We start from the raw sequence: 13,487 nt of genomic DNA on the forward strand, positions 1-13,487 counted from the left end.
CAGAAAAGATAACAAAGTTCTTTAAGCAGCTATAAAAAAAATGTATATTAAGTATGGATCACATGATTGAGAGTTAAGAGCAAAAAATTCAGTGTTGAACACTTTTTTCCTGTTTTTTTGCCAGGTGGATTTCCTAACAAGTTCTTAAAGGTGATAATATGTCAGTGTTGTGTGTTGGGCTGCAGCTAACGATGATTTAAGTATTCAAAGCTTCTATAGATTATTTCAACGATTCATCGATGCGTTGTTTAAGAAGTACTATTGCTTGGCGGCGGCAAACATTTTGGGAAATTAGCGTTTTGCTTTCTTGCCAAGAGTTTGATGAGAAAATAGATAACACGTCTGTACGGTAAATATGAAGGTACAACCAGTTGGAAACAGGAGGAAGCAGCTAGCTTGGCTCTATCTTGAGGTAACAAAATCTACCATCACCTCTAAAGCTCACTAATTAACACATTAGGTCTAGCTTGTTAAATCTGTATAAAAAACACAAGGTGTTGTATTATGACTGGGATAACACTGGTGATAACATATCTTCAAATAACCACAAGGTACTGTACATTGTTTAAGTATACCAAACCACACACACACACAAAAAATCTAATAATATTAATCACACAAGTGTAAGAATAAACTCTCAATCTCTGCTGTAGTCCAAGCAGGGAGACAGACACAAATGGAGCTTGTTTTCTCTCCAGCAGTTCAACTTCTGTCATACTCTTGTAACCTAAGACAAAGACAGGGGAAATCATCTCATCTTCTTGTACCAAAACAACCCTTGAGGACCTAATAGCAGCATGTCTGAAGCATGACAAGTATGCGGTTTCCACACCAGCCCTGCCTTTTTATGGCCGATTGTCTCGTTCACCCTTCTTCCCCTGCCTTGTTTTCTCCTGATAACCCTTGTCTCTCTTCATGCTGTCTCACCCCTATCTCAATCTCCAACTGTCACATACTCCATCATTCCAACCCGCTTTATTCACTACCTCCCCTCCTCCCTCTATTAAGAGAACTACAGACAATTGGTTGGCTGCTCTGTACAATGGCCCCTGTGTTCACACGGTTGTTTACCTGTCTGCAGACAGCCCTCGCCACATTTAGCAAAGCAGCCCGCTACACAAGAAGGGCAAAAACCTAAAGCTCCCATGCACAAAGGTCCTTCTGTTCCTGTATAGATTGTACATACCTGCGCATCAGTGTGTAGCATTTGTTACCACTGAATGCCAATTAGCTGGGTCAACAGACTGCAGCAATATATAAAATAAATAAAGCATTGTTTTTTTTAGAGGTGCATGAATGTGTGATTGTCTTATCTGTTAGCAGAAGTAGCTATGTACTATAAGTCTAAGAGAATTGTTCAGTATCAAGACAGTGATACATTGTTTGTAGTTTCGGCTCTCTCCCAGCATAATGGATTTTAAATGAAAGAACTACTTCAAGGTTACAGTACTGACTTTCAGCTTTAAGGGCGTTTGGAGGTGTTCACATCCATATTGGGCGTGCAAATTGTAATGTTTTATACCCTTCCGAAAGATGCCTAAAATTTGTACTGAATGCGGATGTAAACACTCAAAGCTGAAAGTCAGCACTTAAACCACCTAGTCATTGTTTCATTTTAAATCCAATACAGTGTGTGTTATATTAGTTTTGCAGGTATGGAAATATTTATGCAAACGTAAGGGGAAAATACTGCAATTTTCCCTGTAGTACTGTACGTGTGGGCGTGTGCGCAGCCATTTGTGTATACTGTAGGAACAGATAGATGGGAAAGCCCACGCGCTGGGGTATAGGACAAATTGGCTGCCTTTCGTCTCTGCTCCTCTTTAATTACACAGTACTGAAACACAGGGGCTACCTACCTACCAGCCCAATACTGCAGAAGGAGATATCAACAGTGCCGTTTATCATGCAGAGTGTCGACAAAAGTGGGACAGCTAAAATCTAGCCTCTCTCTGTGATTCTCATTCTCAGAATAGATACACTGCCCACATCATGAAGAGCACTTCTGTGTAGATGTCAGTGGGGTTTGTGGGATAGAAACAGATGATTAAGTAGCACTGTGGGAATACATTAATAGGCTACGAATGGTTGTAAAAATTACAACTAGTGCAGTGCATTCAAAAAGCAGTCAGACAATGTTTTTCATTGTGTTGACTCTATACCAGCATGTTGTACTTGAAATAAAACAGTGATTATCAGTTTAAAGTGCTGACGTTCAGTTGTAGTACTGTACTACTATTACAGGAAAACACTCTCAAACACAGATATGTCAGGGGTCTGCTACTCGGAGCCCTTTTTATAAATGGTCCCCCAATTTTAAGACAATGCAGAAGGGCAAGTCTCCCAAATTTACAGATATACTAACAAAGGTTTTTTTAAAGAGTGTCACCAATCCTAATATTGCCTGGCTGCACTATATATAGCCCCAGTTAGTAATAAGTAATAAACCAATTAAAACAGTTTTTACTGAGATGATACTGGATTGATATGTGGGGAATATTCGCACCATCAGAACATAAATGTCATACAAAAACATGTTCTGTTATGTTGAATTAATAAAAAAAACAAGAGTGATATTAATTAGTGCTGCACTAACGAGTATTTTCATTATCAATTATTTTATCGATTCAACATTTTGTTGATGAAATGTCACACAGCCCAAGGTGATCAATAGACCACCTTGGGCTGTGGCTTGTTTTATTAGACCAATATTCCAAAACTCTAAAATATTCAGTTTACTATCACATGTGACAAAGAAAAACATCAAACCCTCACATATGATAGTGTACAGTAGCTATAAAAGCTGGTATTTAGTTTTGATACTCTCTCCTTAACCATTCCATACCAGTAGGTTGTAACCGTGGTTCTAAAAGGTATTATAGAAATAAAGTTTGAGCTTACTTAGGGTTATTTTGTGTTCTTGTTTAGATCACTCTAGAAGTTATACCGTAGTTCATTAACAGGATACTACAGGAGGTAATGATGTGTAGTAGGCACTAACAAAAAGAGATGAAGGAGGGAGGAAGCTAAACTCATGGTACTATATACAGAGTATCTTAATAATGAAATACCTTTCCACTTTCATTTACCCGGGTTCTCTAATAAGTGGAGGAATCAGCCACGTAAGTTAAAATGAAGGGGAGCATCAAATTAATCCATAAGACAATAATAAAGATATAAGAGAATATCTAAATATTCATATTATGTATATATGTGTGTCTTTATCAACCTCCTCCAATGTCTATAATTAACAATAACACTCATAAATTGCTGCTACACATGCACTACATGAACTACCAACACAAACATCTCACTAATAAGAAGAAAAACAATATAGGCAAAAGAAAGGGAGACAAAGAAACACAGAGATTTCTTTTCCTTGCTTTACCAGTGTCACCTGGGGTAGCAATCAACAACCCTTCCACTGCCTATTAGATACTGCACTCGCTGCAATCAGTATCCGCTAAGGCATGCGCACAAGTTCGGCATAGCACATTACTTGCAAGTGCCAAAGTGTGTGCACGTTTGTGTGTGTTTCTGCGGTGCGAGAATCCGTTTCTGTCATAGACCTATTTCACACTTGCACCCCACACCATAAGGAGGATAACAAATCGAGATAAGCACTTTAAAATTCATAAGAGGGCCTCATGTGGAAAAACATCCAGCTGCGGCTGAATAGAAAGCTCTGCGATGTGTCAATGGCTAATATTTTTCTTTATGCGGGGGGGGGGGGTCAGCAAGGTGCCACTGAAAATCACCAGGCACCAGTAGTATGTGAAGGTTTTATCCAAATATTTATGCACATTCCTCGCTCTTGCTCCTTATATAGTAGTCAATAGCATTTGTTTTTACTTTGACCAAGTAATAAGGTAAAAGAGGGAGGGAGTAGGGAGTGATGTAGATGCATACAGATAAAGAGAAGAAGGTAAAAATGTTGAGAGGAAGAGGTTTTAAAGAAGGAAGGTGAATATGAAGGACGTAAAGAACAAGGCAAAAAAACCATTAAAACAAAAGAGAGACAAAAAATCCCAAAAAGCTTAAAATAGAGTGGAAGTTTCAGAAGGGCAAATGGAAAATGGGGAAAGCAAAGAGAAGAGACACAATGATTTGACGCAGTGATTTGACTTTCACCTTCAGTGGGGTTGATTGCGCCTGGTAAGCTGTCCCATGGGAGGGTCCAGGCAGGGCAGGGATGAGGAGCGAAGTCTGCCTCGATGCCATTTTCCTAGGGGAGCAACACACAGATACACCCGTTACTATAGATACGTCTCTACAGCCTTGAGGTTCTGTGGTCCAAATGGCTGTAATGAAGTGATTTAAAGAGCACCTTTCTTGAACAAGCCCTTTGTTACCTTGGTCACACTGATCTGAAGCTATACTCGAGGAAACCCCACTGCTGGTGCACTTCTTACTGCCTCAGGAGAGAACAACTGAACAACAGCCCACACCGCACTTAGCTCTTTCTACACACCCTTTGATGATAAGAGGGTTAGAACAACATGCGCGTCGGCACAGTGGATAAAGGCAGAAAATCAGTGTAATTGTTGAAAAATGTTTGCCTTCACACAAGTTGGCCCCTAATTAAATCTGATAACAGGTCCTTCATGTTGGGGCTTTTTTCAAAAATTGTTTATTCCTATTTGATTATCACTACAACACTTTATTGCAGCAATGCATAATTTAACAACCGAGGTTTATAAAACAAACATCTATACTACTAAAGATAGTATTATAGTGGTACAATGGTATTGCAAACACAATGTCAGCATACCTCCTATAACAGCATATTACCCAGGCCTGGTCACATCAATTAATTACATATACAAGAAAAAAAAAATATTAACACTTGTATGAGCCCTGCAATAGTGTTGACTACGACACACTGGAGCTGAAATGTGTGCTGTTGTGTTACATTATCTTAAAAATGATCTATTCTCTACTTCTTTTTCATTAATCTAGGACCTTTTTGAGACAGTGACAACAGCAATTAAAACTGATTGATACAGTATTTGACACATATACTGTATTAGAGAATTGCTGTACTGAATTGCATTGCAATGGACCTGGATGTTTTGGTAACTGGGTGTCGGGATAATATTTCGCGAGATATTTCAGAAAGTTGGATTTGTAGTGAAAAGCCAGAACTTAGTGTTGTAGTCAAGACCGCCCAAATCGAGACCAAGTCAACACCAAGGCCAGAGTTTATCAAGACCGCGACAAGACCAAGACTTTTAGGAGCTGAGACCAAGTTGAGACCAAGACCGAGGGAGGGCGAGACCAAGCCAAGACCAAGGCCAGTTCCCCAAATTACATGACACACAATAAAATGTGGAACGAGATCATCGGTATTTCTCATTAAAACACCTACATACAAACACTAAGAGCGGAAATCAACGTAAGCATCTTTATTCAACTTTTACATGCTTACCATCGCGGGGACAGTCGTTAACGGTAACAACACATTTTTAATTAGGGTTATTGGTTGCATTTGAAGCAATACGTTTTACATCCAATCAAAGTAAGGATGTTAACAAATAAATCAGACAATGCAAAATAAATTTATTGATATTCCCAAAGATATGGTCTTGACTGGTCTTGAAATAAAATTCCGACTCCTCAATGTCCAAGACCGAGACAAGATTGAATACAAATGCAGTCGAGTTCGAGACAAGACCATCAAAAAGTGGTCTTAAGACAGGTCTCGAGACCAAGACCGTTCTCGAGTACTAAAACACTCCCAGACCTTATGTAAACAATTCATTATGTTTTAAGTTATTCCACATGATAGTAAATGATGTACCTGAATGTCTAATTCTATTGAAAAAACTTGAAAAAATATATATGAAGCAAATATGAAAGCAGGTAAGTTGTGCTTGTGCTTTACATTTAAATCCCCCTATCTGTATACGTATTTAAAAAAAGCCCTAACCATGTTAAGGACAATCTAATTGTGTGAAAGTAAAATTATTAATATACTATAACTTAAGGGCTTGATAAAATGAAGTGGGGAATGCTAGGGCAGAATCTGGGAGAAAGTGGCATGTTTGACTCTGACTGGTAGATGGTAACACCAGTTAGGCCCCATCGTTGAGAGTTAGAACATGAAAACAAGTTCGGCAAAAAGGGTTAACATCAAGTTCATCTGCAACAACAGCAACCTCATAGTTCTGTAAAAAAATGCCATGCAGCAGCACTGTGGTTCAAAAGATCAAGCATTGACATCTGTGTTGGTTAGGCCATGTTTTCACAATGCACCAGTCATATTGAGACGTTGGAATTAAGGTGGAAACTACCTGGTAATAGGAAACTTGGTTGCACAAAGAATACCCGATGCAAGGCAATAACAATGAGATTCAAGCTGGTAGAGATGAGTCTTAAATGGTAAGCAATTGCCAAAGCCTTCTTCTAGGGCTGGACGATACGGCCAAAAATGTTATCACGATAAAAAGTTTCATATCTTTCGATATGGATAATTTTCGTGATAAGTATCAAATAGTTTTTTCTTTCAAGCTTAAAGGCAGATTTTTGCTCCTGAGTGAAAGTTGAAGAAACCCGATGCTGAATTGTGATTTAAACTTTTCTTTATGGTCACCACTTGATGCCAAACAGTGGATCACATCACAAATCTGAGATAGAACATTCAAAATATTTATGATAAAATCTTTGTCAACAAATATCTTTAAGTAAAATTGAGTAAAACCTTTTTCAGTTAACAGAATAATCATCTTAAGAAAAATTAAGTCCTAATTCGTGTATGATTCAAGTGAATAAAATCAAACATTTACTGAATATTTATTGAACATTTGTTATATTGTTATTGAAAAAATTATTGTTTTATTGTCCGGCCCTACCTTCTTCCAAACTGAGAATTAAAATGAGTAAGTAAGTTAGTACCCTGCCATATAGCTAGTGAGCACATGCGTTTCCTCAGGAACAGACAGTGTCTGAAACCGGCAAAATTTCCATGAATTTTGAATCACCTGATCCTGTTAACTCACTTATCCTCCTTTTCTGGATCACCCCCGCGTTTCACTGCTTTCACAGACTGAATTGTTGTCTAATGTTACCAATTATATTTAAAGACATGTCAATCAATTTGTAAGTGATAGCAGCCAGGTTTCAATCCTGGGTCTTGAATTCTGGTGGTGGGGCTTCCCTTTTGTTTACATTTGGATCACGGGTTGCGCCTCTACAGCTCATTGCCCAGGCAGTTTGATTGGCATGCATCAGTGTGTGTTAACTGAAGTGAGAAAGAGGGAGAGTTTATGAGCCATTTATATTGTGGATTGTGTGGCGAAATGAGCCTGGTGCCTCTGGTTAGCAGCAGTGAAGGATCGTGTGTCACCATGTGAGACGGCAGACCTCTCTTTCTCCATGTACTTGCCTCGGGACACACACAGCCATATACCAGGACATATGCACACACACGCGCGCGCACACACACACACGCACACACACACATGTTGGCCAAAACAACACAACAGCTGCAGTGCAGATACGATGGTGGCGACACACAGTCATCCTTGTAATCCCTATAGGCAAAGACAGAACGGTAAGCATTGTGTGCGTGTGTCTGTCTGTGCACACACATTCCTCTCAGTTTTAATGTCTGATTTCAACCTGCCATGAAAACTGTCATTTGAGCACATCTGTGCCTAACTAAAACAGGGCATATTTAAGGCACATCCCATCCTGACCACCCAGCTCACTCGGCCTCATCGAATTGCTCCGAACCTTCTTTCTCCCTTTACTCTCTTTCCGTCACTTAAAATCACACTGCTATAGACACTTAGCCAGCAGGAAATCACAGAAATATCTTTGCTGAGAGAGCAGAGCAACAAGGCCAAAAGAACAGTCTGAAAGCTCAGGCTCGGTAGTGAGAGGTTATTCAGGGCTGAGGAGACAGTTTCCTTTTAAACAGCTGGGCCTCCTTATCTCCTGCTGGAAGCAAGTCCAAAAAACTTTGCAGGGGCAATATTTGGTGTGCTATAAACCTAAGAAAGCTATAAATGTGTGTGACTGTGTGTGTGTCTTGCCAATGCTTCCTGAGACAACTCCATATTAACAGCGTGGGCATATTAGTAGTACTGTGTGCTGTCTTGTCTCTTTATACCAAGATTTTCAGCCTTGACTATAAACTACTTAGTCTGGCTATAAAATTTTGTTTTGTTTTGGACTGTATTCATTTTTTTAATTGCACCTGAAATAAGGATACGCTGAATGTACATTGTCTGCACTGGCAACAGAGAGACACTGAGAATACTAAATTGTGCACTGAGGGCAGTGGACTCTTTGTATTATAGGGCTGTGCGATATGGCAAAAAAAATCATCTCCCGATGTAGGTCATTTCCCATATATCCCATATCCCAATAACGATATATATCGCGATATAGAACTTTTTTTGTAAATTCAATGAAATATGGCATTTCCAAGTGGAACTCTGGATATTTCTCTGCATTATAAAGGAGGGGTAAGTGAGAACTTAGAAGGGAGAAATACAACTCAATGACAAATACCATGATAGAGTGAACAACGACACAGCAAGTAATGTAACCACTGTTAGCTAGGTTGTGGATTAGCAAACTGACGCTACTTGCTGCTGCAAAGCTAACATGAGAGGACGAGACTGTCCCAGAGCAGCACAGCAGCTCCAGACAACGACACACATAAATCTCCTGCTACTACATCACAAAAGCAGCATGTCTTGGCAAACTATAAAGTAAGCTGTATCTCCGTGGGCAAGTCATTTAACGTTACCTGACTGACAAGTACATGATGGCTGCCACTGCTGGATAGCGTTGTGTAGCTCGTCCATTAAATTTCTTCCCCACAACACCTGCACGCGTGGAAAACCAGGGAAGAAAGGACCGCGGTGAAGTTAATTTCAAGTTGGACATTTGTTTTACGTTGGACATTCGAGAGTTGTCGAATTCCAACGTGAAGCTAACTTCACCGCGTTTCATAGCGCCCCTCACCAAAATATTACAGTAAAGTGTGGAATTTGCGACACAACGATATAAACGATAGAGCATAATTGTAAACGATAGACGTTTTTCCATCGTCAAACTATAGATATCGTCATATCGCACAGCCCTAGTATTGACTGATAATTATACTGTCATACAAACATCCTCTGTGAGAGGAAAGTCATGACAAGCATTCTAAAACATTTAAACAGCCAACTTTAAAATGTTAATTCTGTGAATGAAAGCACTTAACGTTTAAGCACTGGAAGAAAGACGAAAGATTCAACAATTAAGAAAGTCCGCCAGAAGCCAAAACATTAACTTAGAAATACATTCTTGGAGGCACCATCAGTAGAAAATGGGTGCACAAAATTACAGGGATAATAGTTAACAACCAGTTGGAGCCTCCAAACCCTCTATCTGTGCTGTGAGGGGACAATGGGAGACAGCTCCTCACATTTACAGTCTGTTTATGTGTATGTTGAAGCAAACATGTTTGGAAAACACAGAGAGTTAAAGCATAATGAGAAATAAGTAAGGAAATGTAATAATTTACTTTAAGCTTAGTCATTGTGGGCCTGGGGCCACCAACAAAGGGAAGCTGTGCGGTCATCTCCTGGCCTTCTTCTTGCTCCAGTAGGCCAGTTGGCTTGTCCTCAGCTGACAGCCCTGGGAGGCTGGACGTGGGGACCTGAGGGATGGACAGAGCCATCCCACAAGTCTTGGCTGCCCGGAGGACCCCAGGCACCTCCTGAACACGGCTGTACCAACGCAGCAGGTGGGGGAGCTGATGTAGAGTGCTCGCAGCGTGGGCTTGGAGGGAACACTATCAAAGACAATAAAAAAAGAGAAAAGAGAAAAAAAAAAACACACAAGGAGATATAGATTAAGCAACTCATCTGGCACGTCATCTCCACTGGAGCGAGATGTCAGGCTCCACCAGAATTCACTCATCATCACACTAGTGGACAGACAGACACAAGGGGGCCGGCAAGAAAAACATCAAAACAGCCTTGGCAAGTGGGGAGGGTAAAGGCAAAAACAGAGACGTGATCAAAGGAGCGGCGTCACCGTGTGCAACTGTGTGTGGAAGACAGAAGAAAGACAAGGACGCCAACACAGAGGAATAAGGTGCACTCTGCAGTACTACAAGTGGGTGGAGTGGAAAGGATCCATCGTAGCTGCATGTGTCGCAGCCAGGGATGGCCGTTAAGAGGAGACACGCTAGGCTGAGTGTGAAACTGTAAACTACTGGAGCACAGCTGACTACTAAAAGCCTCATTGTGAGAACTTCAGTTCATTCCCACAGTCGAGGAATAGTTGGAGGCGGCTGAGGGGTGAAATGGAGGCTGAGATCCACTTCGCTGCCTGACATTGTGGCATTCCTAATCAATAATAATAATATACCATTGAACTAAACAGCCATGGTACTCTCTGGCCTCCGATGCGGTAACTTTAATTGCCGCTACCAACTTTACTCGTAAAGTATGCAATCATTGTATGTAATGAATATTCAGGAAAGGATCGGGTGCTTTTGAAGTCTTGCCGATTTTTCTTTCTTTTCAATTTTCTTTTTTTGAAGTTTAGAGTTTTAAGGTCAACATAACAACCCACCAAATTCTTGATCTATTGCAGAGAGAAAAACTCTCCCAAAAGGAGAGTCATTGAAATGCATTTCAACCTGCTGCATTTGAATAGAAATCCTCCCATACACTCTTATCACTCTTTGCCAGGTGGCTCTAGACCACCTTTGAGAGCAAAACCTGTGCCAAGTCTGATGCAGCGAGTCTTCTTAACTCAAGTTTCTGCCTGGATGGGTCTGAAAGGAGCTGGGTGTACCGGTGGTTCACCCTGACCAGAATGTCAAAACCACACGTCATGCATAATTTGACAAGTCATCATAATGACGACATTAAAAAGCCTGTAAATATATACGTAAAGGGGGTTCTGTAGCCTGAATGGCACCATCTATATGAGGTGACATCGGACTTAAGTCATGTGTGTTACCGTTTATGTTGAGAGACAAAGCCTTGCATGGCTGCACTTAATTGCTCACGGCACAATAATCGGTATTTTTCTTACTTTCAATGCACTGCCACGCTGTGAGCTTTACAAAATTTACTGTATACGGCTTATACAGGAAATATAGGCAGTGATAATAGAATTAAATGAGCATTTTGATGTGCATTCATGGAGCCAAATTAGGCGATAACTTAACGCAATAATAAGAGCAGGATCCTTTGCCACAAGTGTTCATTACTGAAAACACTCAAACATAAATCATAAGCTCCAGGGCCCTTACCAAGTACTGATAGATGCACGGCAGCAGCACCACATCAGTCAGAGTGAAGTATAGTCCCTCAGCAAACACATGCTCAAGCAGAGGCAGGTCTGTGGTCTTCACTTTCCTGATCTCAGAGTTCTCTCTGGTGGTCAAAGTTGGAACTGAATCCACAGACAGCTTGGCCAGAGCCGCCCTGAGCTCAAGTCCGTCACACACCTGAGGTGCCTGTCCAGGTGCGGACTCAGAATCTGGGTTCCCTCTGCCTTTGGGGGACTCATTCTTTTCATTCTGTCTCTGCTCTTGGAGTTTCTGTCTCCGTATTTTGTCATCATTGTGGACTTTGACAGGCTCTGCTAGCCTTTGCTCCAGGGTGAGGATAGAGAGGGGCAGCTGCTGATATTGATTTGAGGGATTTTTGAGGTGTTCTTCAATAGCAGAGGGGATGCCAATTTCACACAGTCTGGTCCACTTGCTCACCTGAGAGTGAGGAAAGAAAAGATGTTTGAGGTCAAATACAGCACTGTCTTTAAAAGCACTCAGAACTGAATAACAATGGTTAACTGTTCATTTGTTCATTGTGATATGTTAAGCTGCAAATTCCATATACCCTGTAAAGGTTTGTAAATTTACTAATAAACTCCTAGGAAGTTATGTAATTTGGTACCCAATGTTAGGAATAACTGAGACAAAGTTGTGAGGCAATTGTTTTGAGTACTGTTCGATGTTCTATTGAAACACAACTAAATATGAATTCATTCATTTATTATTATTATTATAAATGGTGAATTGCATGGTTGCCTGTAGACAAGTTTTACATGTTTGCATGTTCAGCTGACCTGCTGTGCTCCGACTAAAAGACCAGGTTAACTAGCAATTAATTAGAATCAATTATGAATTATTATTTCTCTGATTATTAAATTCCAGTCCTTTTCAGAAACATTCAGATGAATTTACAGTGTATCAGCTTCTTTCTAGGAAATTATGGAACCTTAATTTTAACTGTTACTGCATACTGCATAACAATGTGATTGGCTGACACTAACACAATTTGACATTATTCCACTATGTATGCTAAATCAGTATAGATAGTATCCTATCACATCTTGGACACTGTCTTTGGACGAGAAACATGTTCATGCACACTGTACTGTAAATCAATATGTTTACAATCTGGATTCACAGCAGTGATGCTGTTTTGATACTGACTCCAGTTAAAGGGTCAAAACTCATGAGACAATGCCACAAGACGAAATGCATAGGTCTCACAATAAACTTGGTCTTGATACTGCCAGTGTTCTCCATGCACTTCTTTTCTTCTTTGTACTTTGGTCATGCGTGCCCCCTGCTTGCCACTAACCTCAGCACAGGCCTTCAGACAGGTCTTCTTGAAACCTAGCAGTGCCAACACATCATTCCTAGAAGGGTCCGCCTCTAAGGTCTTGCTGATGATGTGTCTCAGGACCACCGCCAGCCCTGCCCTGCAGAGCTTCCCAGTCTCATCCAGAGCAGCAGGGAGACGGCAGCCCCTCACCAAGTGGGGCAGATCTTCCAACTGAATGTCAGACACATCCAGAGACCCTGCTAGCTGGCTCTTCAGTGAATGGGTGCTGGCAGGTTTAGTGAACACCAGAAAAACTTTGAAAGACGTGCACTCGCAGTAGGACAGTAGAAACAGGGCGATGGAGGTGTGCACCGGAAGACGCGGCTCCTCGTTTGGGGAACACACTTCTAGATAGAGGGAGGGATGCTGTTGCTTTGCCTCTGTGTGCGTCATATTAAACAGTAACGTTACTGTGGAGTAAAACAAAGGGACGTTAACAAGCTATGGAAATGTGTCCAGGTGTCTTATCAAGTATGGCAGCAAGAACGTGATATCTGAAATACCATTTCGGATCCGGCGCATAAAATGACGTTAATAAATACTCACAACAGCGTTAGTAATGTGGACATATACACCGGTAATTTCAGTACAACCACGTTGTTATGGTACACGCTTCCTCACGCTGTGCTGCTTCTTCTTTCCGTGTGCTAAAGCTAGGCTAGTTCCACAGCGCCATCAGCTGTCTGCTGTCGAAACTTACGAATCAATACCAATGCACATTTATATTAAACTTCTACATCAACCAAATACTTATACGTGACGCATATAATTATATAAGAAATGCAGAGCGTAAAGTTCTGTAATATCTTTGAAAAAGAAAAAAAAAATAGTTTCCACAAAAGGTTCCGCGCGTGT

General features: G+C 40.8%; 1 protein-coding gene across 1 annotated transcript in view; it reads right to left on the reverse strand.

The window, feature by feature from the left end:
- gstcd (glutathione S-transferase, C-terminal domain containing) overlaps positions 1 to 13,405 on the reverse strand; it is a 55,867-nt gene extending 42,462 nt beyond the window's left edge. Inside the window, exons 1-5 of the mRNA XM_038713266.1 lie at positions 13,179 to 13,405; positions 12,609 to 13,042; positions 11,270 to 11,728; positions 9,524 to 9,793; positions 4,132 to 4,225 (exon numbers count right to left, since the gene is read on the reverse strand). Of these exons, the coding sequence (XP_038569194.1) occupies positions 4,132 to 4,225; positions 9,524 to 9,793; positions 11,270 to 11,728; positions 12,609 to 13,025 (1,240 nt within the window). The 5' untranslated portion in view covers positions 13,026 to 13,042; positions 13,179 to 13,405. The remainder of the gene's footprint in view (positions 1 to 4,131; positions 4,226 to 9,523; positions 9,794 to 11,269; positions 11,729 to 12,608; positions 13,043 to 13,178) is intronic.
- Positions 13,406 to 13,487: the final 82 nt, after the last annotated feature.

The sequence above is a fragment of the Micropterus salmoides genome, unplaced genomic scaffold, assembly GCF_014851395.1.
Source record: "Micropterus salmoides isolate LMB-PRFRI ecotype aquatic unplaced genomic scaffold, ASM1485139v1 Ms_hic_scaffold_12, whole genome shotgun sequence".
NCBI lineage: Eukaryota > Metazoa > Chordata > Actinopteri > Centrarchiformes > Centrarchidae > Micropterus > Micropterus salmoides.